The sequence below is a fragment of the Gopherus flavomarginatus genome, chromosome 4, assembly GCF_025201925.1.
Source record: "Gopherus flavomarginatus isolate rGopFla2 chromosome 4, rGopFla2.mat.asm, whole genome shotgun sequence".
Classification (NCBI taxonomy): domain Eukaryota; kingdom Metazoa; phylum Chordata; order Testudines; family Testudinidae; genus Gopherus; species Gopherus flavomarginatus.
Window position 1 is genome coordinate 217,730,222 of NC_066620.1, and position 26,452 is coordinate 217,756,673.

The following is a 26,452-nucleotide window of genomic DNA, read 5'->3' on the forward strand; positions in this document are numbered from 1 at the left end:
GGATGAGCCGGCTGCAAGTGAGAGCTCGGCGGGGTACAGCCTATGGCAACTAGCCAGACTCCAAGGATTTGGGGGGGGGGGGGTGAACAGCAATGGGAAGCAGGTAGTAACTGGGGTCAGGATCGTGGGAGGGTGCCTGGCAGGGGGTGGGTGCTTGTAGAGGGGGAGGGGGCCTGGCAGTGGGTGGGTGCTTGTAGAGGGGAAGGACCCTGTCTCTGGCCAGCCCCTGTTGCTCAGCAGCTTGCTCAGTCCTGCCATTGCTCTGGTGCTCTAGAGGAAGATGTGGGGTGCTGGATACTGCTTGTACAGTCAGGGTCTGCTGCTTGGCACGTGACCCTCGCCCTGCACTTGCATCCCCCAGGCAGCAGAAGGGCCCAGCCTACCCTGGCCCCACAGGGCACAGTCTGGAGGGCAGGGGCCCTGTGCTCATTTCTGGTAGCTCCAAACCCAGCCTGAGCCCTGTCACTTCAGGGCCCTCCCGGTGGTGCGAGAGCCTGTGTTGGGCTCCTGCACTCACCCCCTGCCAGCCGGGCTTAGGGGTGCCCCATGCAGCCGGGGAGGCACGTGCCATGGGCTGGAGCCAGGGGGATGCTGCCCACTCCCAGGGGAAACGCAGGCAGGGCCGGACACGGGATCAGGACCACGGCTGGGGTTCCACAGCCTGCTTTAATGGGGATCGGTGAGGGGGTGGCTCAGGCCTGGCGGCCGGCCATGGGGCACTGCCCCGCTCACTGGAAAGAGAAGCTGCTGCTCGGCAACCCCCCAGACCACTGGCCGATGAACTTGAGCACGTCTTGGCACACAGGACTATGGGACGTCTGCAAGAGAGAAGAGGTGGCGCTGGGCACAGTCTTGCAGAGCCGGGTCGTGAGGCTGAACTCAGCTCTCTAGGGATTCAGCACATCCCCCCGCTCTCTCCTGGACTGCATGGGCAACGTGAGCCCAGCCCCCCAAGCATGGGCATGACCAGGCAGCAGCTGGGCCCAGCCCCCCCACCTCTACACCAGGGCAGCTGCAAAGCCTGTCCCCTGCACTGGAGCGAGGTGGGGCACAGCCCTGGTCTCTGGGGCTGGGCTGGGGAAAGGTGGAAACCCAGCGGGATAATACACGGGGGGCCTGCGTGCTGCTGGGGGATGTTCACCCAAGGTGGGGCTGGGCCAGGCTGAGACCCCGTGGGAGGGCTGAACCCAGCCAGCTCCTCTCCAGGGGAGCCAATGCCCTGGCTCCTCTGCCCTTTGGTGCAGCTGAGAGGTGCTGGGCCGGGTGCTGTGGGTGGATGGCTGCCCCCTGTTCTCCCTCCCAGTGGGCACAGGCCTGTGCGTGAGCCAGAGCCTCTGCTCCTGTGCTCCGCACTGAGCCCCTCCCCGGAAGACGGGCCCTGCCCCCACTCACCTTGACGGCCATCAGGAATTTGTTCCATGTGTCTTTGTTGGCCTCTTTCCCAGGCTGCTTGAACTCGACCTTGTTCCTCAGCACGGGGTAGCCTGGCCACAGACAGGCCAGTGAGTGGGGCTGAGCCCAGCTCCGCCCGACCCCCAGCTCTGCTGGCACTACCCCAGGGGCCTGGCCTGGGCGCTTAGCCAACAGTGCCACTCTGGGCAGAGCCGGCACAGGGACCCAGAGGGGCGGGGGCCCCAACACACAGCAATGCCCCTGCCAGGCTCCCACGTGCCAGGACCTCGCCCTATGCCTGCACTTCCCTCGCCAGTGTCTGGAGTTCCCTTCTGCCAATTCCACTCCCCAGGCCCAAACCTCCCCACCCCCCAAGCCTGCTCTCCCCAATCCACCCCCTGGTCCCAAACCTGCCCCCCCATTGCTAATCCTGCCCCCATGGGTCCCAAACCTCTCACCATCCTGCCCCCCACCAAGCCTGCCTCCCCCACCCAGGTTGCAAATCTCTCAACAGCCAGTCCTGCCCACCCAGGTCCAAATCTTGCCCCCCTACTCCCCAGGTCCTGATCCTGTCCCCTCTGCCAAACCTCCCCCCCACTGCCAATCTGCTGCCCCCAGATCTCATTCCCGCCCCCTGGATCCCAATCTCACCCCCCATCCCCAAGGGGATGAGGGCCCAGGGACTCACCGGTGAGCAGGCAAGGCAGGGAGCGCACACCCGTGCTTGCGGCCACCAGCGAAGCCTCGTACGTGTCCCGCTCGTCTCGGGGCAGGACCTGCTCCAGCCGCTGGTCCATGGACATGGTGAGCACCCAGTCCCTGATCTCCTCCCGCGTCGCCTCCTGCCGCACAGCACAGAGCACTGCTGACTCCGGGCACCCCCTGCGAGCTAGCCTGGCCCCGAGACCAGGGTGGGGCAGGGTCAGCCCCCAGACCCTGAACCCCCACTGACAGAGGGGGCCCTGGTCACTTGCGTCACTTGGTCCTGAGAGCAGGGGCCTCATCCCTCGCTTCCCTTACTCCCCAGTCCTGAGAGCTGGGAGCCTGGCCCCTCGACCCCTCTAGCCCTCTGGTCCTGAGACCTGGGGGCCTGATCCCTCCCTCCTCCACTCACCTGGCCCTGGTTCCTTGTGCCATCCCCCATTGCTGAGAGCTGGGGCCCTGCTCCCTCACTTTTCCCGGCCCTGACAGCTGGGGGCCTGGTCCCTCATGCAGTCAGGTCTCACACCCCTGCTTATTGCTGAGAGCAGGGTCCTGTGCTGCTTCACTCCCCTGCCTGGCCTGGGGCTGAGGGAAGCAGTGCTGGGGGAAATGACACTCACAGCCACGTGCTGATGCGCTGGGAGCGGCACCTCGAAGGGGATGTCCGTGTTCTGGAAGTCGACGTGGTCCAGAGCATCGAGCGTGCCCTCTTCAATGGCCTGGGGGCAAAGGGAGAGCGCTGCAGGAGGGGGCAGCATCCTGCGGTGCAGGCCCAGGCAGCACAAACCTCCCGCACCAGCAATGGCCCAGCAGGGTCCCAGCAGATGCCTTTGCCACTTCTAGCAGATACACCCACGGCTCACATTAGCCCTGACCTTGCAGTCAGCTGCTCTTCCACCCGGTCAGCCAGGCCCCATCCTGAGGGACCTACATTCTCTGTTCCGAGGTACGGCCTGGCATTTAGCTCTGTTCACATGAGCCCAGCACACTGCCGAATGGATGAGGGGCCAGCTTCTACTGGTGAGCAATGCACACTTTGCCGTTTACACCTGAGACCCGAGGACGAGCTCCATGCAGGGCTCTCTGGGTCCAGTACAAGCTAAGCCCTCCCCCACCCTGTCTGTCTCAGACCCTGGGGCCAACCCAGCTACCATGGCCCTGCCTCCAGCTTGCCATGGGAGCCAGGTGGCTCCGTGGAACCCACGTGTTCCCTCATGATTTGCCGAGTTGACTGTCCGCTGTAAGAATTTAGCACAGAGATTTTTATATTTTCTCCCAGATCCTCGATGAAGATATTGGAGCTGAGAGCAGCTCCCTCCTGGGCAGCTCCCTCCCATTAGAACCCGCCACAGCCCCGTTGGATGACAACTGGCCATTTACCTTTGCCATCCAGTAGCTGGCTGCTGGTCAAGCCATTGAATAGGGCGCTACTAATTTGGCATCGTGTTAACTTGTGTCAGGCTGCAGTTCAGTCCTGCCTGACAGGCCAGACAAAAGTTTAGCAGCCAGGCTTCTGAGATGAAGTTCCTCTTATGAGACCGATTTCCCATAAAGCTATCAGCAAATGCTGCTGTCTCAGTGGAGTGTGCGCCAGCCAGCAGGACAGCGATTGACATCCTTGGCCAGGATGCCGGGGAACTGGGTCCCCCAACTGGCCCTGCTGCTAAGGAGTACAGGGTTAGACTGGAAACAGGCACAGGAGCTCTACTGGAGCAGCTGGAACCTGAATGACCCTCCTTGCCAGCTGCTCTGGGGTCTCTGCTGTGTGCCGGACCAACAGAAGGGCAAGGAAGGGGCCGAGCTCCATGCTTTCCTTCCTGGTTCTTGAGCAGGCAGCAGCCAAAGTGTCAGGAAATGAGACCAGCTTCCTGTCCTCGTTTAGGGCCACCTCCAGGCCAGACATCATGGCCTTTCTGGCCTGAACATCTCTTGGGCTGGGGCCATGCTGCTCCGGACACGCAGCCAGGGCTTTGCTCGTACAAGCCGTGGTTTCACTCTGTGTCATTTCCAACCTGCAGCATTCAGCCACATGCACATTAACACAGGGTATACTCCCCCTGTGGGTCCCTGAGGCAGGGCTGGGACAGTCTTTGTCAGGCACCTCCCCTGCAGCTCCCCGACTCAGAACAGCCTGCCCCCCTTAGAGCCAGTGCTAGGAGTAAGCAGCCTGAGCAATTGCTTAGAGCCCCGAGCAGCTCCAGAGCGCCCCCCCATCCCTGCTTAGGGCTCCCAATGGGCTGGCACCAGCACAGCTCCCCACCCTCATGCTGCCTTTACCCTCGTCCCGATGTGCTACTCACGTCGGTGAGATCCAGGAAACGGTTCAGGAAGATGAATGCCATATTCTCCCAGCCGACCGCCTAGTGCAGAGAAAGCAAGAATGAGCGTGAGTGGTGGGAAGCTGATGCTGCCCATCCACACAGGCTCTGGGGAGCCCTGGCCACACTAGCAGGGTGCCAGGGACAGGCAGCACAGTCACCCCGGCTTGCTGGGCACTAACTGCATCTAGACAAGCCCCGTATGAGCGCAGTGCCACTGGTCATGGGCCAGGCCCCCACGGAGCTAGGCACTGTGCAGACATAGAATTAAGAGACTATCTGTACCACAAAGCACTGACCGGCCAAGCTTAACCCCTGAAGCAGGTTACAAATTCCTTCCACAATTTTTTTTCTAGCATTAACTCTGGTAATGCTGGATATTCTTATAATCCAGATAATCTCCAACAACTTCATGTGGAGATGAGTTCCACAGGCTAATAATGCATAGTGCAAAAAAGCATTCCCTTGTATTGGGTTTGAATTTCCCCCATTTGAATTTCATTTAATGCGCCCTTGTTCTTGTGTTGAGACACGAAGAGCAGAAGCTCCCAGTCTTCCATCTCTAGGCCAGCTATTATTTTAGGTATTTCTGTCACATCCCCTCTTATTCATCTCTTAAGGGAATAGTCCCAAGTGTTTTGATCTCTCTTCCCATTGCCCTTCTCTGAACCCCTTGTTCTGCAATAGCCTCTGAGAGGCAGGACCCAGCACTGCACACAGTACCCACAGGAGGCCGTAATATGATGCCAGTAGGTACTCCATATCACCACCATCCCGTCGCACATGGTGTTTGCTTTTGGGATCCCTGTGCCTGCTGAGCTGGCCCAGCAATGCCCAGAGCCCTCTCCTGAGCTGCAGCAGGTCACCTTGAGCCCTTGCTTACATGCAGTGCTATGCAGGGGGGGGTCTCTTCCCCAGTGCCGGCAGCAGGAGCCTGCAGTGATACGCTGTTGCTCTAGGACAAACCTGGAGCCAGGTCACGCTGCAGGCCCTGCAGCCAAGCACATCAGTGCCCACTGGGACTCCTCACCCTGCCCAGGGACACAGAACAGCACTCTGTGCTAGGTAAGCTGGGGCACAGGACCACAGTTCCCCACCCCAGAGAACATGCCGGCACATCTAGGCACGCCCGAGTCCTTTGCTGTAGCATGGCCCTTGGGTCAGAGGCAGAGTCTGGGTTCCAGGGCTGGCTGCTGAGCCTTTCCCCATCCCTCTCTACTGGCTGCTTTGATGAACCATGAACGGGTGTGGTGAGCTCGGACTTCCCCTCGGACGGCAGGTCCTGCTGGGAGATGTACCGATGTCAAGTATGCCCGGAATACGTTACTAATAATGACAGCTCCTGCTGGCCCTTGAACCAGGGACACACCCAGAGTCACAGCTACCCACTGCTATGCTTATCGCAGACGCTAGCTCAAGGCACAGGAAGAGCAGCAATGCCCAATTTAAACGGGAGACACCATCGAAGAAGGAATCCCAGAGAAAATGAAGCTGGTGTCTCAATCCCCCAGGGATAGAAAATGGCAAGTTTAAATAAAAGCTCCACTTAGCCGTTCGTCGTTTAGCCAGGGAGGGAATGTCCCTCTCCCCTCTGTCTAGTTATAAAGCCCCCCCCCCCACATCTGACACTGGTATAAATCAAGGCCACGCAGGGAACTCAGAGCCTGCTGAAGCCCCCAAGAAGCTGCAGAATATGGAAGTGCTACCACACACTCAGACCAGGCACGTGGGCAAACTCTCCCAGGGTTACCGGGACTGAGAATGGCGAGACGTCATTGCAGATCCTGTGTGCTTTAACAGAAGTAACTGAAAGCTTCTTGCTGAGTCTGCACCTGTGACAGTGGGACTATTTTGTAATATTGTTGTGAGTCCTGTTTGTGCCTCAGTTTCCCCATATGCTGACCCAGTGGCTGGAAAAGGGCTGTTTGCTTTCTGGGCAGGCGAAGAGACAGATGGTGGGTGTCTCTCAGCTGCCTGGGCCTTAGTCTCCATCTCGCTGGAGCAGCTGAGGAGACTGGCGAATCCAACTGCCAGGACATCACACATAGTGACCAAGGACCCAGGGGGAGACGGACAACAATCCCTGGCTCAAGATCAATAGAGTGGAGAGGTGTGAGGGGGGGATAAGAGCTGGGGGCTGGGAGGAGTCGGGGGCAGACCCAGGGTCCGTCAACACAGCATTCTAAAGGCCACAGCAGCAAGTCTCAGAGCCCAGGACTTGGGCTCGCAGGCACTGCACTACAGTGCTAAAAACAGCTGTTGTGATGAAGTGGGTTTTTCCCTTTGTTATGATGTACATGAGCCGATGTGAATCTTACTTTTTGCATGTATACTGTGTGCCTCAATTTCCCTGTGTGCTCCATCAATGTCTAGGGTGCTGGGACTAAGGGTGTGTGACTTTTGCTGAGACCCTCAGGGGCAGGTCAGGCAGCTCCAGCTGCCTGCATGTAAGCAATGGATGGTGCCCTTCGTAACCTGAGACCCAGGAAGGGGATGCGACCAGGTGACACTTTGCCCAAGAAGCAAAATAAAGACTGGAGGGGCAACAGGCCTTTCGGAGGTTGGGCCACTGGAAGCCAGTCAGTCTCCTGTTTGGGACTTGGGGGTGGGGAGGGGAAGTCCAGGGCACCAGCCCTGGATCCCCCCCGCAAGATGGACTTTATGGAATAATCCTGCTTTCAGTGCTAACAAGCTCTGTTCTGAGCAATTTCCTGGCAACTAATAAACCGTCTGTTTCACATGCTGGCTAAGAGTCACGGCTGACTGCAAAGCTCGGGGGCAGGGCCCTTCTGGCTTTCCCGGGGGTCCCGTCCAGATGGACCTGCTGCGGGAAGCGCATGGTGAGAACAGGGGTGCTGAATGCTCTGAGGTCAGACCCAGAAAGGCCATAGCTGAAAAGTCGTCTTGCCCCTGTGATAATATGAGGGGAGGCATGCTACATCAGAGTCCTGTCCGGCTTCATACACAGCAATTCCAGAGCACCGGGCCTGTGTTTCTGTGACAGCTGTTTGTATGTTCTGGCTTGCGCTGGAACTCAGGCTCCGAAGCCCAACCCTACCCCAGACTTCAGAGCCCAGGCCTACCTGTCTCCACAGCTGTTTTTAGTGCTGTACCATGAGCCCCGTGTGCCTGAGTCTGCAGACCTGGGCTCCCAGACTCACTGCCGCAGGTGTCGGAAGAGTGTTGACGTACCATTCGTCTCCCTGGGGCTGCCATGTCCCATGTCAACATACAGGAGTGGAAACATAAGAACAGCCATACTGGGTCAGATCAAGGGTCCATCTAGCCCAGTATCCTGTCTACTAACAGCGGCCAATGCCAGATGCCCCAGAGGGAATGAACAGAACAGGCAATCACCAAGTGATCCATCCCCTGTCGCTCATTCCCAGCTTCTGACAAACAGAGGCTGGGACACCATCCCTGCACATCCTGGCTAATAGCCACTGATGGACCCGTCCTCCAGGAACTTCTCTAGTTCTTGTTTGAACTCTGTTATAGTTTTGGCCTTCACAACATCCCCGGCAAGGAGTTCCACAGGTTGTCAGTGCTTTTTGTGAAGAAATACTTCATTTTGTTTGTTTTAAATCTGCCGCCTAGTAATTTCATGTGGTGATCCTGGTTCATGTGTTATGAGAAGGAGTAAATAACACTTCCTTCTTCAATTTCTCCAAACCAGACATGATTTTACAGACCTCTATCATATCCCCCCTTTACTCATTTCTTTTCCAAGCTGAACATTCCCAGTCTTGCTAATCTCTCCTCATACGAACGCTGTTTCATCCTCCTAATAATTTTTGTTGCCCATTTCTGTACTTTTCCAATTCCAATGTATTTTTGAGATGGGGTGACCACATCTGTACACAGTATTCAAGACGTAGGCATACGGTGGATTTATAGAGAGGCAATATGATATTTTCTGCCTTATTATCTATCCCTTTTCTAATGGCTCACAACATTCTGTTTGCTTTTTTGGCTGCTGCTGCACACTGAGTGGATGTTTTCAGAGTACTATCCACAATGACCCAAGATCTCTTTCCTCAGTGCTAACAGCTAATTTAGACTCATTTTGTATGTATAGTTGGGATTATTTTTTCCAATGTGCATTACTTTGCATTGATCAACATTGAATTTCATCTGCCATTTTGTTGCCCAGTCACCTATTTTGAGAGATTCTTTTGTAGCTCTTTGCAGTCTGCCTGGGACTTAACTATCTTGAGTAGTTTTGTATCATCTGCAAATTTTGCTACCTCACTTTTTACCCCTTTTTTCAGATAATTTATGAATATGTTGAATAGGACTGGGCCCAGTACAGACCCCTGGGGGACACCACTATTTACCTCTCTCCATTCTGAAAACTGACCATTAATTCCCACCTTTTGATTCCTGTCTTTTAACCAGTAACTGATCCATGAGAGAACCTTCCCTCTTAGCCCATGACAACTCACTTTGGTTAAGAGCCTTCGTTGAGGGACCTTGTCAAAAGCTTTCTGAAAGTCCAAATACTCTACATCCAATGGATCCCTCTTGTCCAAGTGCTTGTTGACTCCCTCAGAGAATTCTAGCAGATTGGTGAGGCATGACTTCCCTTTACAAAAGCCGTGTTGACTCTTCCCCAACAAACTGTATTAATCTGTGTTTCTGATAATGCAGGGCCCATGCCAGGCACCTCAGACCCTAGTCACAAGCCAAGCCAGATTTTTGTCAAGGGAAGCTCTGCCATGTTCCCCCTTAGATGTGGTGAAGGCTCATCCCTGAGGATCTCTGTAGCAGGAGACAGCCCTGCCTGCTGGATGCCAGTGGTCAGGGGACTGTCTCGCCCTGCAGGTTGGTGTGGGGGGATGCAGAGCCAGACTTGGAGCAAGGCAGTGTGGCTAAGAACAACTCAGCTGTGTTGGGCAGGACCGCAGTGGGTGCCTGTGTTCGGATAGCAGCCCCTGAGATGCAGCATGGTGGCAGAGGAGATGGCTCGCTGCCATCCCAATTTGCCTGATTGTCCCCAACGAGGCAGCAGCATCGAGCCTCACTCTGTGCTTCCCGATGGCAGGGAGCCAGGTGTCACTAATCTGGCTGTGGCAGAGTATCCCTTGTGGGAGCTGGTGGGGAGTGCATGTGAGAGTCCAATACCCCACTGTGAGTGCTGCAGTGTGTGTCCTTCTAGTGGGCTGGCACTCAACCGCCGGACGAGGGCTCTTGGCTTTTTTGTGTTGAAAAACACAACAGCCTATAGACAGCTAACAAAGCTATAAAAGAATGGGAAAGAAAAACCTGGAGGCAGCTCCCTGCAGGCTCTGGGCTCTCTTCCTTCACTGCCCACTGCAGGGCTCACTGAGGGTTCAGAGCAAGTCTCAGCTTGTTCCCCTTTTAGTTCAGGGGCTGCACACCCTGCTCTGCAACAGCAGGGGCTCTGCTAGCCTCTCTCCAGGGCCGGAGCTCCACAACCTGGTCCAGTCTCAGGTCTGCCCCCAGCTCAGGTGAGTTCCCTCCTTGTAACTCCTCAGGCAGGGCCACTCCAGGCCAGAGGAGCTCCTTAACCCCTTCCCTGCCAGTGCAAGGCCTGCATACTCCATCATACAAACATAAGAAAGGCCAGACTAGGTCAGACCAATGGTCCATCTAACCCAATACCCTGTTTTCCAACAGTGGCCGATGCCACAACTACAGTATAAGGTGTCAATCAACAATTAATCTATACAACAATTAACTTTGAAAAGTCGTGGTGATCGGGGGAGGTCCTGGACGATTGGAAGAAGGCAAATATAGTGCCCATCTTTAAACAAGGGAAGGAGGAGAATCCAGGGAACTACAGACTGGTTAGCCTCACCACAGTCCCTGGAAAAATCATGGAGCAGGTCCTCAAGAATCCATTTTGAAGCATTGGAGAGTGATCAGGAACAGTCAGCATGGATTCACCAATGGCATGTCATGCCTGAGTAACCTGATTTGCTTCTGTGATGAGATAACTAGCTCTGTGGATATGGGGACAGTGGTGGATGTGATATATCTTGACTTTAGCAAAGCTTTTGATACGGTCTCCCACAGTATTCTTGCCAGCAAGTTAAAGTCTGGATTGGATGAATGGACTATAAGGTGGATAGAAAGCTGGCTAGATGGTCGGGCTCAAATGGGTAGTGATCAATGGCTCCATGTCTAGTTGGCAGCTAGTATCAAGCGGAGTGCCCCAAGGGTCGGTCCTGGGGCCGCTTTTGTTCACATCTTCATTAATGATCTGGATTAATTTGCACCCTCAGCAAGTTTGCAGAGGACACTAAACTAGGGGAAGATGTAGATACACTGGAGGGTAGGGATAGGGTCCAGAGTGACCTAGACAAATTAGAGGATTGGGCCAAAAAAAAACCTGATGAGGTTCAACAAGGACAAGTGCAGAGTCCTGCACTTAGGACGGAAGAATCCCATTCACTGCTACAGGCTGGGGACCAACTGGCTAAACAGCAGTTCTGCAGAAAAGGACCTGGGGATTCCAGTGGACGAGAAGCTGGATACGAGTAAGCAGTGTGCCCTTGTTGCCAAGAAAGCGAACAGCATATTGGGCTGTATTAGTAGGAGCAGTGCCAGCAGACCGAGGGAAGTGATCATTCCCCTCTATTCAGCACTGATGAGGCCACATCTGGAATATTACATCCAGTTTTGGGTCCCACACTACAAAAAGGATGTGGAAAAATTGGAATGAGTCCAGCGGAGGGCAACAAAAATGATTAGGGGGCTGGAGCACATGACTTATGAGGAGAGGCGGAGGGAACTGGGATAGTTTAGTCTGCAGAAGAGAAGAATGAGGGGCGATTTGATAGCTGCTTTCAACTACTTGAAAGGGGGTTCCAAAGAGGATGGATCTAGACTATTCTCAGTGGTGGCAGATGACAGAACAAGGAGCAATGGTCTCAAATGCAGTGGGGGAAGTTTAGGTTGGGTATTAGGAAAAAACATTTTCACTAGGAGGATGGTGAGGCACTGGAATGGGTTCCTTAGGGAGGTGATGGAATCTCCATCCTTAGAGGCTTTTCAGGCCTGGCTTGACAAAGCCCTGGCTGGGATGATTTAGTTGGGGACTGGTCCTGCTTTGAGCAGGGGGTTGGACTAGATACCTCCTGAGGTCCCTTCCAACCCTGAGATTCTATGATTCTATGATGCTGGTAGAGCAGGTGCCAGTTCTTGCCAAGGCTGTAGGCATCAGCTGAGCACAGACAAACTCATAGCTGGGAAACAAACCAGCTCACCTGTACACTAGTATTCTTGAAGACAGGTGCTAGATTTGTGAGGAGGTGGTTAGACTCTATAGAATGCTTCTAAGTTGCTGCCTGCATTAATCTGACTTGTAATACCTGTATCCCGTGCTGTAAGGTGATATGTACGTTTTGCTTTGTAATGGTATAAATGCTTGCTCTGGACTTGTGAACGCAGGCGGGAGGAGAGGTTGCCCTGCCCATCAAGAAGGACTATCAAAACTAAATGGGCCATTGTGGAGCATCATGATACAAAGACTGGGTTGATAGCCCTCTCACCCCCAGGAAGGTGCTACTGTCAAAAAAGCTGGTCCCATCAGTGTGAATTCTGAGAGAGGAGAATAAAGATAGCTGACATGACAATTTGTCATCTCTGCTGTTTGGACTCTCACAGGACTGGAGCCAGGAAACAAAAGCAGGGAACCCCAGGGTCAACCTGGGTTACACCTGAAAGACATTCAGTGCTGACCGATTACTACAACTCTGTCACCTTCTGGAACCACAGGCTGTAACTCAGTTGTGTACCTGCTTTAAACTGTAAAGAACTCTCATTTCTCTTCCTAGCCACTACACCCTGAGCTCGTTTACTGTAGGACTGGCTACAAGCGCTGGTGGTTTGAGATCTGAGGTACAAACTGACCTGGGGTAAGTGACTGGTCTCTTGGGACTGATGCCAATCTGAAGCTTTTCTCATCTTTGTTGTATGGCAACCAAAGAATCACACAGCCTAGCTTGCCTGGGTGGCAGAGACAGGAGGGCCCCAGGGCCTGTCAGGGATCCATGGTAAGGCTCGTCTAGTGCTTCCAGAGTCCACGTTTGTTACTGGGCTGGTGGCAGCTAACTGCAGAACACAGCAGCATAGGGTGTCTGCCCTGCTTTTGACAGCCTGCCGTGAGTGCGGCACTCACAGGCATGAACCACTCCAGGCAGCGGGAGGGTGCATGACCCTCCTAGTTATTAAGTGTATTTACAAAATCACTATTTCAGCCTGAAGCCCAGGAGTTTTGCCAGCATGAGCATATTTTATGAGCATGTGCATGAGCCCATGTGTCACGCACCACCAGTCCGATCAGACGAACACAGCGAACGCCCCAGTGGGTCATGCACTGGCTATGCAGTGAGGGGCAGACAGGAGGCGTATGTTCACCCCACAACCCCGGTACTGGAGTGCGCCAGCAGGGGCCACCCAGGGCAGGTACAGCATGAGACGCAGCCTGTGGCTGGCGGGATGACACTAGTGCCCCAAGCTCACCTTCCATCACACCCTCCCTGCACAGTCTGCAGGGGAGGGAGAAGCTGGAGGGGCAATAGCATAGGAGGTGGTGATGGCAGAGGAGGTCCAGGCTGGGGACTGGTCAAGGTAATTAAGGACCCTAGATGGCACAGGAGGGCAGCTTTCTTGGCCAGATCCTCCCTGTCTTCCCAATCGGGGTGGGGGCCAGGGGTGCAACGAGGGGGGAATCGCTCCCCCCAGGGCCCATTCCCATCCCTCTCTCCCTAACCCTCCCACCCTCCCCTGCCAGGCGTGTCATGCTCTCCTCATGCCCCATGGGATACATGCTCATGGAGAACCCCCAGAGGAGGGGCATTTGCAGCTACATTTGCTGAGGGGCTGGTGGAAGATGGGGCAGGAGCCCACCAGGCAGGAGGGAGGGAGGGAGGGAAGGAAAGCTGCCCGAGAAGGACCCACTCCCCCACTGCAGACAGAGAGCCCCTGGGAGCCAGGTGACTAGGCCCTCCTGCCACTGGCCCCTGCATATCAGGCTGCCTCTTACCTTGGCTGCTGTGCCAGCTTCATAAAAGGCCTTGTCTGCAGGGATGAGCTCCGTGTGGCGCAGAAGGGAGATGGAGAGCTTGGCCGCCACGACATCCTGAGGACAAAGATGCCTTGAGAGCCACCCGGAGCCAACACGTATGAGAGACAGTGACCCAGTCCGGATCCCCAGCGCTCAATGTCTGAGCTCCAGAGAGCCCTGCCCTCCCTCTGCCCCGTCCATATCCCAGCGCCCAGTGTCTGATCCCCGGAGAGCCCTGCCCTCCCTCTGCCCCGTCCGTAACCCAACACCCAGTGTCTGAGCTCCAGAGACCCCTGCCCAGATCCCCAGTGGTCGGAGTGTGAGCCCCAGAGAGCCCTGCCCTCTCTCTGCCCCGTCTGTATCCCCAGGACCAGTGTCTAAGCCCCGGAGAGCCCTGCCCTCTCTCTGCCCTGCCCAGATCCCCAACTGCTGTAGGGCTCCTCCCGTGCACTAACTCGCAGCGTGTCACTCTGTGCTCCCACAGCAGGGATCCCCAATGCCACCCCTGGCTCTGGCAGGCCCAGGACACCATTCCCACGTCCCCCCAGGCAGCACCCTCTGCAATGGCTGAATGCACCAGAGAGGGCCACAACCAGGTGTTTTGCCTCCAGAGCCCCCCGCCCATGGATCCCAGGGATGGAGGCCAAGCAGAGAGCACGGCAGACCTTACCAGCTGCTTCACACCCTGCGCGGCGGAGCGGGTGGCATAGTAGTGTGATATCAGCAGCATGGTCTCAAACTCCGCATGTGCGGGGGTGTTCACTTCGCTCGACTTCACCAGGTTCCCACACTGCAGAGAGAGGGAGCGTGTGAGCATGTGGGGCCCGTGGCATCCAGGCCACAGAGCATGCAGGGCAGGGCAGGGCAGGGCAGGCCAGGGGGTGGGCGGGGAAGCAGTGGATACTAAGCAGAGCTGCAAGGGGTTGGAAGGGGCAAAGGGAGCTGAGATACTGAGCAGTGGGGGGCACAGGGAGCGTGGGTGCTGAGCAGTGGGGGGCAGCGGAAGCCGTGGGCGCTGAGCAGTGCTGGGGGCAGAACTCTGAACTCCGCTGCGGGTAGGGATCTCGCCAGCAGGGGCAGCGCGATTGCACTCACTAGGTTGAAGAGGACGTCACGCAGGTCGGCCCAGCTGGGATAGGCCTCGGCGCTGTTCATGCCGGGTGCGTTCACCATCTCCACAAAGAGACGCTTGTAGATGTTGAAATTCTGCATGAGGGGGGAAGCCACATATCCTGGGCATCGGGTGGGAGCTGAGGGGAGCCCCAGTCTCCCCCGCCGCGTGAGGAAACACAGGCGGGAGGTCCCAGCAGCTCCCCATGCGCAGATCCTGCAGCGACGTGTCCAGTCGGTATGCAGGGAACAGTGGTCCCAGAACTGCCTCCTGGCAATGCAGGCTCCTCCCCAGGCCTCTCTCTACAGCCCAGAGTCTCCCAGGAAAGAACAAGACAAAGCGGCACCTGGCAGGACCTTAGCCTGTCCCAAATGCAGCACACATGGGGTAGATCCTCAGCCTCCTCCCCATCTCCTCTGCACAGGAGGCAGAGGGAGCGGGAAGGGGCCGCAGACCCAGTGTGGGGGGGGCCCTGTGGGTGCAGAGCTGGGTCCTACACCACCTTCCCAACAGACATGGCTCAGAGAGAGAGCGGCATGGCCAGAGCACAAGGCCCCAGCCTGGGGGCCAGGGCTGGAGAGGATCCCAGGGCTGCACTGAATGTCTCCTTTACCTGCAGGTTGGCAGGAGCTCCATGCTGGACATACAGGCTCAGTGCTTTGTCATAGCTGCCTTCCCGGATGAGGTGGGTTGCGTACAGAGCAACGTACTTGTGCAGGACCTTATAATTCTGGAGCAGGGACAGAGAGAGGAAGCAATGGCCAGGCCAGGCTTTAGATCCAGATCCTCTGTAGAACTTACTCACCATCTCATGATTTACTCCTCCACTCATTTGGGTGTCACCTCAGCATTTTACCAGCAGTGATTTGATATTTTCTGTCAGGCCACTGACCTGGATATAGAACAGCACTGGACAGAGAAGAGAGCGCTCCTGGACCCAACTAGAAACACCCCCGTTAGACAAAGATTTCCTATTCAGCCACTCCTGGCAATCTACCATGTAAACAGCTTTTGATCCACTTATTATGGACTGCAATGATTTTGTGTAATGCTAAGTTTTTCATCATGTCACAGAATATCTGGGTTGGAAGGGACCTCAGGAGTTATCTAGTCCAACACCCTGCTGAAAGCAGGACCTATCCTCAATTAAATTATCCCAGCCAGGGCTTTGCGAAGCCTGACCTTTAAAACCGCTAAGGACGGATGCATTTGTCCTTGTTAAATTTCATCCTATTTACTTCAGACCATTTCTCCAGTTTGTCCAGATCATTTTGAATTTTAATCCTGTCCTCCAAAGCACTTGCAACACGCACATGGCTTTTCTTGTTTTATTTTTTGCCCTCCTTATGTACAATAGAGAAATCCTTGCTTGGATGGAAATGGAAATCTGAGTAAATTCATCTGGTAGTTTTGTCTCTTAGGACGGAAGAATCCCATGCACTGCTACAGGCTGGGGACCGACTGGCTAACCAGCAGTTCTGCAAAAAAGGACCTGGGAATTACAGTGGATGAGAACTGTATATGAGTTGGCAGCGTGCCCTTGTTGCCGAGAAGGCTAACAGCATTTTGGGCTGTATAAGTAGCGGCATTGTCAGGAGATCGAGGGATGTGATCATTCCTCTCTATTCAGCATTGGCGAGGCCTCATCTGGAGTACTGCGTCCAGTTTTGGGTCCCCAACTACAGAAAGGATGTGTACAGATTGGAGAGAGCCCAGCGGAGGGCAATGAAAATCATCAGGGGGCTGGAGCACATGACTTACCAGGAGAGGCTTAGGAAACTGGGGTTATTTAGTCTGCAAAAGAGAAAAGTAAGGGGGGATTTGATAGCAGCCTTCAACTGCCTGAAGTGGGGTTCCAAAGAGGATGAAGCTCGGCTGTTCTCAGTGGTGGCAGATGACAGAACAAGGAGTAATGGTCTCAAGTTGCAATAGGGGAAGTTTAGGTTGGATATCAGGAAACACTATTTCACTAGGAGGGTGGTGAAGCACTGGAATGGGTTCCCTAGGGAGGTGGTGGAATCTCCATCCTTAGAGGTTTTTAAGGTCAAGCTTGACAAAGCCCTGGCTGGGATGGTTAAGTTGGGGTTGGTCCTCTTTTGAGCAGCGGTTGGACTGGATGACCTCCTGAGGTCTCTTCCAACCCTAATCAGCTATGATTCTATGTGGGCGTACAATGGATTTATATAGAGGCAATATGATATTTTCTGTCTTTTCTAATTGTTCCCAACATTCTGTTCACTTTTTTGACTACTGCTGCACATTGAGTGGATGTTTTCAGAGAACTATCCACAATGACTCCAAGGCGTCTTTCTTGAATGAAAACAGTTAATTTAGACCCCATCATTTTATATGTATAGTTGGGATTATGTTTTCCAATGCGCATTACTTCGCATTTATCAACACTGAATTTCTCCTGCCATTTTCTTGCCCAGTCACCCAGTTTTGCGAGATCCTTTTGTTGCTCTTCACAGTCTGCCTGGGACTTAACTATCCTGAGTAGTTTTGTATCATCTGCAAATTTTGCCACATCACCGTTTACCCTTTTTTCCAGATCATTTATGAATATGTTGACTAGGAGTGGTCCCTGTTCAGAGCACTGGGGACCACCACTATTTACCTCTCTCTATTCTGAAAACACTACTTATTTCTACCCTTTGTTTCCTGTCTTTTAACCAGTTACCAATCCATGTGAGGACCTTCCCTCTTATCCCAGGACAGCTTACTTTGCTTAAGAACCTTTGGTGAAGGATCTTGTCAAAGGCTTTCTGAAAATTTAAGCACACTATAGCCACTGGATCCCACTTGCCCACATGCTTGTTGAACCCCTCAGAGAATTCTAGTAGATTGGTGAGGCGTGATTTCCCTTTACAAAACCATGCTGACTCTTCCCCAACAAATCATGTGCAACTATGTGTCTGACCATTTCGATCTGTACTATAGTTTAAACCAGTTTGCCTGGTACTGAAGTCAGGCCTGCAATTGCCGGGATCACCTTTGGAGCCATTTTTAAAAATTAGCATCACATTTGCTATCCTCCAGTTATTTGGTACAGAAGCTGATTTAAATTATAGGTTGCAATCTACAGTTAGGAGTTCTGCAATTTCACATTTGAGTCCCTTCAGAACTCTTGGATGATACCATCTGGTCCTGGTGACTTACTACTGTTTAATTTTATTAATTTGTTCCAAAAACCTCTCTAATGACATGTCAATCTGGGACAGTTCCTCAGATTTGTCACCTAAAAAGAACGGCTCAGGTTTGGGAATCTCCCTAACATCCTCAGCCTTGAAGACTGATGCAAAGAATTCATTTAGCTTTTCTGCAATGGCCTTGTCATCCTTGAGTGCTCCTTTAGCATCCTGATCATCCAGTTGCCCCACTGGTTGTTTAGCAGTCTTCCTGATTCTGATGTACTTAATTTTTTTAATTTTTTTGGTATTACTTTTTGAGTCTTTGGCGAGCTGTTCTTCAAATTCTTTTTTGATCTTTCTAATTATATTTTTACACTTCATTTGCCAGAGTTTATGCTCTTTTCTATTTTCCTCACTAGGATTTAACTTTCACTTTTAAAGGATGCCTTTTTGTCTCTCACTGCTTCTTTTACTTTGTTGTTTAGCACAGCGGCACTTTTTTGGTTCTCTTACTATGTTTGTTAATTTGGGGCATACATTTAAGTTGAGCCTCGAGTATGGTGTCTTTAAAAAGTTTCCATACAGCTTGCAGGGATTTAATTTTTAGCACTGTACCTTTTAATTTCTGTTTAATTAACGTCCTCATTTTTGTGTAGATCAGACATTCTGTGGCTCACAAGCACCACGGAGCTGTGGTCACTAATGATAACACACATTCTGACAGACGTTACACCTCCTGCATCAGGGCTTAGGCCAATCTCTATCTGGTAGAGACTGGAATGAGATCAATGTGGGGTTCTGATTACTCTATGCCTGCTGCCGCCAGGCTCTGGCACTTCCTTGGGGGCTGTCTCAGGCTCGATTTCGTGAGGCAAACCCTATGTTCCCAACTGTCCTATCTGCCCCACTCCTCCCCCTTACTCTCGTTCTCGCCCCGCAGACCCTGGGCCCTGGCACTCGGCCTGGCCTGCACAGCAGTGGCAAAGCTGTGAGCATGGTGCCCAGGGCTGGAGTGGTACCTGCTTGGCTGCAGTCTCCAGGCACTTCTCCCACTGCTCCCGCTCTGCATACATGTCCAGGGCAGCCATGACATCCACCCCCACTAGCTGCGGAACAGGAGAGAGCCACAACACCCTGAGAATGGACTGAGAAGGGCAGGTGCCCCCCGGCGTGGGAGCCCAACCCCCCATCATCCCCCGGCATGGGCGCCCAGCCCCCTTCTCCAGCACGGGCATCCAGCCCTCCCCCACCACCTGACAGCACGGGCACCCATCTCTCCCCCCCGCATCCCCCCAGCACGGGGGTCCAGCCCTCCCCCACGGCCCATGAGCACGGGCACCCAACCCCCCACTCCAGCCCCCAGCACGGGCACCCAATGCCCCTGCCCCCCAGCATGGGTGTCCAGCCCTCCCCCTCCGCCCCCTAGCCACACACGCATCACACTGCCCTGCATGTTAGCACCCAGACCCCCACACAATGCACCACCCCTAGCACAGAATGGCCCTGTCCCCTCACCCAGCCCCATGGGAGGGCCCCTTGGGCACAGAACGACCCTGGCCCTCTGCCCAGCCCCAGACAAAAAACATTCTTACCGAATCCACTTTGCCCTGATTCTTTAAATACTCCTTATAGCGCTGGTCCACATACTCCTCCGACCTGCCGGACAGAAGCAGACTTTGTTGGCAGCCAAACCCAGCTGGAGGTGCCCAGAGTGGAGCACAGGGGCTCGGCAGGGGTCCCACTGCAGCTGCAGTGACAGGGACAAGGAGCGACCCAGCTGGGGTGAGAAGCAGGCCCTTGTGGCACCTGGAGGTGAGGGCAGACAGAATCCCAACCCATGGCAGGAGGCTGCGAGGGGAGGGACGGAGGTGCCTAGGGGGAAGGCAACAGAAAACTGCAGGCAGGGACAGGACTGAGAGCACTCTGGGAGGGAAGGGATGGAGACAGGCAAAAGGAGATGGGGGTAGGACTGGAAGTGCCTTAAGGGCGGTAGGGAGAAATGGGGCTGAGGGTGACTGTGGGAAGGTAAGGGGGCAGTGTGTGGAGAGGACAGGACGGAAGGGAACCTGCAGGGGGCAGTGTGTGGGGAGGACAGGACAGAGGGGAACCTGCAGGGGGCAGTGTGTGTGTGGGGAATAGGACAGCTGCAGCGGCACAGCAGCCAGCAATCAGAGCTGTAAACAGGGGAGTTTCAGAGGGAGTTTACAGGAGGAGGCTGTGGGGGACACTAAGAGACCTAGGCAGAGGAACTGACAGGCTAGTTAAGGGAGTGGGTGGTGGTCCGCCAGTGTTCTGGTGCCTGTTGGGGGTTTGTTTTGTTTTGTGTTCCTTGGACTAGCAGGTTTTAGGTGGGAAGGCTATGACCGATACAGAGGCAGCAGTGAAAGACACAATGAGGATGACGGGATGTGGAAGCTGCGGCATGTACATGATCCTGGAGGGGGCACCTGAAAAGAGTTTTTTCTGCATGAAGTGCCGCCTGATAGAGCTGATGGAAGAAAAGTTCTGAGGACTGGAGATGCAGGTGCAAATTCTGGTCGAGTTTAGAAGGGGGTTCGAGCAGATGATGGAGCAGACATGAGGAGGCTGAAGGGATAAGCTCAGATGTGCAGATGGAAGCAAGACCAAAGAATTCTGAGGAGAGACTGCTGGGAGAGGAAGTGGACGGTGGAAGCATGTGACTAAGAGAACCAGGCAGAGGAAAAGACGGGCCAGTGAAGGAGAAATAGAACTCAGGAACAGGTTTGCAGAGTTGGAAAATGAAGAAGGGGCACAGCAGTTGGTCACTGAAGGAGAGAGAGCAAGGAAAAAGAGAAGAGCTGCTAGTCCTACAGGAAGAGGGCAGGAGTCAATGGAGGCAACACCAAATATGAGCCCCAGGAGGATTGCAAGGGCGAATAGGGATCGAGAGGACTTGCAGCCAGTGGGAGCAGGGGATAGACCGGAGAATCACACTGTCACCAGGAATAGGCAGGTCTACGTGATTGGGGACTCCTTACTGAGAAGAATAGACAGGCCTGTAACTAGAGCTGATCCGGAGAACAGAAGGATGTGCTGTCTGCCGGGTGCTAAGATACGGGATGTGGACCTGAGGCTGAAAAGGATCCTAACGGGAGCAGGAAAGAATCCATTGATTGTCCTTCATGTGGGAACAAATGATATGGCTAGATTCTCGCTGGAACGTATCAAAAGCGACTATTCCAGGCTGGGGAAGACGCTTAAGGAAATCGAGGCTCAGGTGATCTGCAGTGGGATTCTGCTGGTTCCTAGAGAAGGGCAACAAAGGTGTGACAAGATTACGGCGATCAACAGATGGCTCAGGCAGTGGTGCTATAAGGAAGGCTTTGGGATGTACAGCCACTGGGAAGCATTTATGGACAGAGGACTGTTCTCTCTGGATGGACTTCACCTGAGTAAGGAGGGAAATAGACTTCTAGGATGGAGGCTCGCTCAACTGATTAAGAGAGCTTTAAACTAGGAATTTGGGGGAGATGGTTGGGAGATGTCCAGGTGATCTCCACGCCGGAATTTAACCTTGAGAGGGAAGAAAACAAAGTAAGGGGGGATACAGCCATGGACAGAAGAATTGACATAAGGAGGAAGGGTAGTGTAGATACCAGTCTAACAGGTGATGCTGGTGGTAGAATGTCTGTGCCTAACCGGGTAAAGAATGTGAGTGAAGCCAAACGGCAAAAATTAAGATGTCTGTACACTAATGCGAGGAGCCTAGGGAACAAAATGGAGGAACTAGAGCTACTGGTGCAGGAAGTGAAACCGGATATTATAGGGATAACAGAAACATGGTGGAATAGTAGTCATGACTGGAGTACAGGTATTGAAGGCTATGTGCTGTTTAGGAAAGACAGAAATAAAGGCAAACGTGGTGGAGTAGCATTGTACATCAATGATGAGGTTAACTGTAAAGAAATAAGAAGTAATGGAATGGATAAGACAGAGTCTGTCTGGGCAAAAATCACACTGGGAAAGAAAGCTACTAGAGCCTCCCCTGAGATAGTGCTTGGGGTGTGCTACAGACTGCCGGGATCTGATTTGGATATGGATAGAGACCTCTTTAATGTTTTTAATGAAGTAAACACTAATGGGAATTGTGTGATCATGGGAGACTTTAACTTCCCAGATATAGACTGGAGGACAAGTGCTAGTAAGAATTATAGGGCTCAGATTTTTCTGGATGTGATAGCTGATGGATTTCTTCACCAAGCAGTTGAAGAACCAACAAGAGGGGATGCCATTTTAGATTTGGTTTTGGTGAGTAGTGAGGACCTCATAGAAGAAATGGTTGTAGGGGACAACCTTGGTTCGAGTGATCATGAGCTAATTCAGTTCAAACTAGATGGAAGGATAAACAAAAATAGATCTGGGACTAGGGTTTTTGACTTCAAAAGGGCTAACTTTAAAGAATTAAGGAAATTAGTTAGGGAAGTGGATTGGACTGAAGAATTTGTGGATCTAAATGCGGAGGAGGCCTGGAATTACTTTAAGTCGAAGCTGCAGAAACTATCAGAAGCTGGCATCCCAAGAAAGGGGAAAAAAAACATAGGCAGGAGTTGTAGACCAAGCTGGATGAGCAAGCATCTCAGAGAAGTGATTAAGAAAAAGCGGAAAGCCTACAAGGAGTGGAAGATGGGTGGGATTAGCAAGGAAAGCTACCTTAGTGAGGTCAGAACATGTAGGGATAAAGTGAGAGAGGCTAAAAGCCATGTAGAGTTGGACCTTGCAAAAGGAATTAAAACCAATAGTAAAAGGTTTTCTTCTTATTTATATGGCTATAGAACAAAGAAAGAAGAAGTGGGACCGCTAAACACTGAGGATGGAATGGAGGTTAAGGATAACCTAGGCATGGCCCAATATCTAAATAAATACTTTGCCTCAGTCTTTAATAAGGCTAATGAGGATCTTAGGGATAATGGAAGGATGACAAACGGGAATGAGGATATGGAGGTGGATATTACCACATCTGAGATAGAAGCCAAACTTGAACAGCTTAATGGAACAAAATCGGAGGGCCCAGATAATCTTCATCCAAGAATATTAAAGGAACTGGCACATGAAATTGCAAGCCCATTAGCAAGAATTTTTAATGAATCAGTAAACTCAGGGGTTGTACCGTACAACTGGAGAATTGCTAACATAGTTCCTATCTTTAAGAAAGGGAAAAAACGTGATCCGAGTAACTATAGGCCTGTTAGTTTGACATCTGTAGTATGTAAGGTCTTGGAAAAAATTTCGAAGGAGAAAGTAGTTAAGGACATTGAGGTCAATGGAATTGGGACAAATTACAACATGGTTTTACAAAAGGTAAATCGTGCCAAACCAACCTGATCTCCTTCTTTGAGAAGGTGACAGACTATTTAGACAAAGGAAATGCAGTAGATCTAATTTACCTCAATTTCAGTAAGGCATTTGACACGGTTCCACATGGGGAATTATTAGTTAAATTGGAAAAGATGGGGATTAATATGAAAATTGAAAGGTGGATAAGGAACTGGTTAAAGGGGAGACTACAACGGGTAGTGCTGAAGGGTGAACTGTCAGGCTGGAAGGAGGTTACTAGTGGAGTTCCTCAAGGATCGGTTCTGGGACCAATCTTATTTAACCTTTTTATTACTGACCTTGGCACAAAAAGTGGGAATGTGCTAATAAAGTTTGCGGATGACACAAAGCTGGGAGGTATTGCTAACACAGAGAAGGACCGGGATATCATACAGGAAGATCTGGATGACTTTGTAAACTGGAGTAATAGTAATAGGATGAAATTTAATAGTGAAAAGTGCAAGGTCATGTATTTAGGGATTAATAATAAGAATTTTAGTTATAAACTGGGGACACATCAGTTGGAAGCAACAGAGGAGGAGAAGGACCTTGGAGTATTGGTTGATCACAGGATGACTATGAGCCGTCAATGTGATATGGCCGTTAAAAAAGCTAATGCAGTTTTAGGATGCATCAGGCTAGGTATTTCCAGCAAAGATAAGCAGGTGTTAGTACCGTTATATAAGGCACTGGTGAGACCTCATCTGGAATACTGTGTGCAGTTCTGGTCTCCCATGTTTAAGAAGGGTGAATTCAAACTGGAACAGGTTCACAGACGGGCTACTAGGATGATCCGAGGAATGGAAAACCTGTCTTATGAAAGGAGACTCAAAGAGCTTGGCTTGTTTAGCCTAATCAAAAGAAGGCTGAGGGGGGATATGCTTGCTCTTTATAAATATATCAGAGGGATTAATATTAGGGAGGGAGAGGAATTATTTAAGCTTAGTACCAATGTAGACACAAGAACAAATGGGTATAAACTGGACACTAGGAAGTTTAGACTTGAAATTAGACGCAGGTTTCTAACCATTAGAGGAGTGAAGTTCTGGAACAGCCTTCCAAGGGGAGTAGTGGGGGCAAAAGACATATCTGGCTTTAAGACTAAGCTTGATAAGTTTATGGAAGGGGTGGTATAGCTTAATTTTGGCAATTGATCTTTGATTATCAGCAGGTAAGTATGCCCAGTGGTCTGTGATGGGATGTTAGATGGGATGGGATCTGAGTTACTGCAGAGAATTCTTTCCTGAGTGCTGGCTGGTGAGGCCATGTCTACACTCACACTTTACAGCGCTGCAACTTTCACGCTCAGGGGTGTGAAAAAACACCCCCCTGAGCGCTGCAAGATACAGCGCTGTAAAGCCTCAGTGTAATCAGGGCGGCAGCGCTGGGAGCGCGGCTCCCAGCGCTGCATGCTACACCCATAAAGGATGTGGTTTACATGCAGCGCTGGGAGAGCTCTCTCCCAGCGCTGCCGCTCCGACTACACTCACACTTCAAAGCGCTGCCGGGGCAGCGCTTTGAAATTCCAAATGTAGCCATACTCTTAGTCTTGCCCACATGCTCAGGGTTTAGCTGATTGCCATATTTGGGGTCGGGAAGGAATTTTCCTCGGGGGCAGATTGGCAGAGGCCCTGGAGGTTTTTCGCCTTCCTCTGCGGCATGGGGCATGGGTCACTTGCTGGTGGATTCTCTGCAGCTTCAGGTCTTCAAACCACAATTTGAAGATTTCAATAACTCGGATATAGGTTAGGAGTTTGTTATAGAAGTGGATGGGTAGGATTCTGTGGCCTGCTTTGTGCAGGAGGTCAGACTAGATGATCCTGTTGGTCCCTTCTGACCCTAAAGTCTGAGTCTACGAGTGTGTGGGGAGGACAGGACAGAAGGGAACCTGCAAGGGGCAGTGTGTGGGGAGGTGTGACGTTATTGTTATAAACTGGGACCATATAGAACATGGTTTGCAACGAAGGTCCTGTAGTGGCACCAAATCCTATGTAAAGGGGGTCATATAAGGTGTCTAAGACCAGGTTATGGGTTGCTGGTTATGATTATGCTGTCTGTATGTCTGTATCATTATGTAGTTGAAGTTATAAGTATTGGCAGTATACTGTCTGTATTTCAAATTGGTGCTGCAGTTCTGGGCAACACCCCAGACAAGTTGGTGTTAGCTCTGCTTAGCCTGCTTGATGGCCCATTAAGGACCATCAGCTATACAACTGACCCATTGAGAGGAGGTGCCGTGTGACTCGGCAGGGTGTGCAGAAAGTGGCCCATGTGACTGCAAACTCCATTTTGCTGTAATTTTCCACAGTAAGAACAAAGTGTTCTTACACCTGAAAAAGCCTATATAAGGCTGATGTCTCATCTCCATCTTGTCTTCAATCCTGCTTCCTACCTCTGGAGGGACTTTGCTACAAGCTGAAGCTCTACACAAGGGACTGATGACCCATCCCAGCAGGGGATGTTCTCCAGAGACTTGATTTGAACCTGCAGTTTACTCCATCACTGCTACAAGCCTAAACTAAGAACTTTGCCATAGCTGTATGGAATTGATTCCATTTAACCAATTCTAGCTCTCATCTCTATCTTTTTCCCTTTATGAATAAACCTTTAGATTTTAGATTCTAAAGGATTGGCAACAGCGTGATTTGTGGGTAAGATCTGATGTGTATATTGGCCTGAGTCTGGGGCTTGGTCCTTTGGGATCCAGAGAACCTTTTTCTTTTACTGGGGTGTTGGTTTTCATAACCATTCATCCCCAGGACGGGTGGCACTGGTGGTGACACTGGGAGACTGGAGTGTCTAAGGAAATTGCTTGTGTGACTTGTGGTTAGCTAGTGGGGTGAAACCGAAGTCATTTTTGTCTGGCTGGTTTGGTTTGCCTTAGAGGTGGAAAAACCCCAGCCTAGGGCTGTGACTGCCCTGTTTGAGCAATTGGTCCTGTACTGGCACTCTCAGTTGGGTCCTGCCAGAACCGCATCGTCACAGGAGGACAGGACGGAAGGGAACCTGCAGGGGGCAGTGTGTGTGGGGGGAATAGGATGGAAGGGAACCTGCAGGGGGCAGTGTGTGTGTGTGGGGGGAATAGAACGGAAGGGAACCTGCAGGGGGCAGTGTGTGTGGGGGGAATAGGACGAAAGGGAACCTGCAGGGGGCAGTGTGTGTGTGGGGGGAATAGGACGGAAGGGAACCTGCAGGGGGCAGTGTGGGGACAAGACGGAGGGGAACCTGCAGGGGGCAGTGTGGGGACAACAGGACAGAGGAAAACCTGCACGGGGCAGTGAGGAGGACCAGGCCTGAGGGTTACCTTGAATCGAGCTCCTTGGCCACACGTTTTGCCTTGTTCCATTCCTCACCCTCAATGAAGGCATCAATGGCTTCTCGGATGAGGTCCAGGTTGAGGTAGAGCTCAGCTGCCTGCAGAAGCGAAGCA

General features: G+C 52.4%; 1 protein-coding gene across 4 annotated transcripts in view; it reads right to left on the bottom strand.

Annotated features, from left to right (window-relative positions):
• Nucleotides 1-26,452, bottom strand: part of IFT172 (intraflagellar transport 172) — a 115,350-nt gene that overhangs the window by 2,023 nt on the left and 86,875 nt on the right. Inside the window, exons 37-48 of one of the 4 annotated variants that reach the window (XM_050951103.1) lie at nucleotides 26,327-26,436; nucleotides 19,281-19,344; nucleotides 18,708-18,794; nucleotides 15,171-15,287; nucleotides 14,542-14,652; nucleotides 14,117-14,236; nucleotides 13,426-13,521; nucleotides 4,395-4,454; nucleotides 2,715-2,813; nucleotides 2,081-2,234; nucleotides 1,393-1,484; nucleotides 643-818 (exon numbers count right to left, since the gene is read on the bottom strand). In XM_050951103.1, coding sequence (XP_050807060.1) covers nucleotides 729-818; nucleotides 1,393-1,484; nucleotides 2,081-2,234; nucleotides 2,715-2,813; nucleotides 4,395-4,454; nucleotides 13,426-13,521; nucleotides 14,117-14,236; nucleotides 14,542-14,652; nucleotides 15,171-15,287; nucleotides 18,708-18,794; nucleotides 19,281-19,344; nucleotides 26,327-26,436 — 1,200 coding nt within the window. In that variant the 3' untranslated portion in view covers nucleotides 643-728. Of the gene's footprint in view, nucleotides 1-640; nucleotides 819-1,392; nucleotides 1,485-2,080; nucleotides 2,235-2,714; nucleotides 2,814-4,394; nucleotides 4,455-13,425; nucleotides 13,522-14,116; nucleotides 14,237-14,541; nucleotides 14,653-15,170; nucleotides 15,288-18,707; nucleotides 18,795-19,280; nucleotides 19,345-20,630; nucleotides 20,955-26,326; nucleotides 26,437-26,452 lie in introns of those variants that run through there. The other 3 variants (XM_050951104.1, XM_050951105.1, XM_050951106.1) reach the window with 3 other exon arrangements.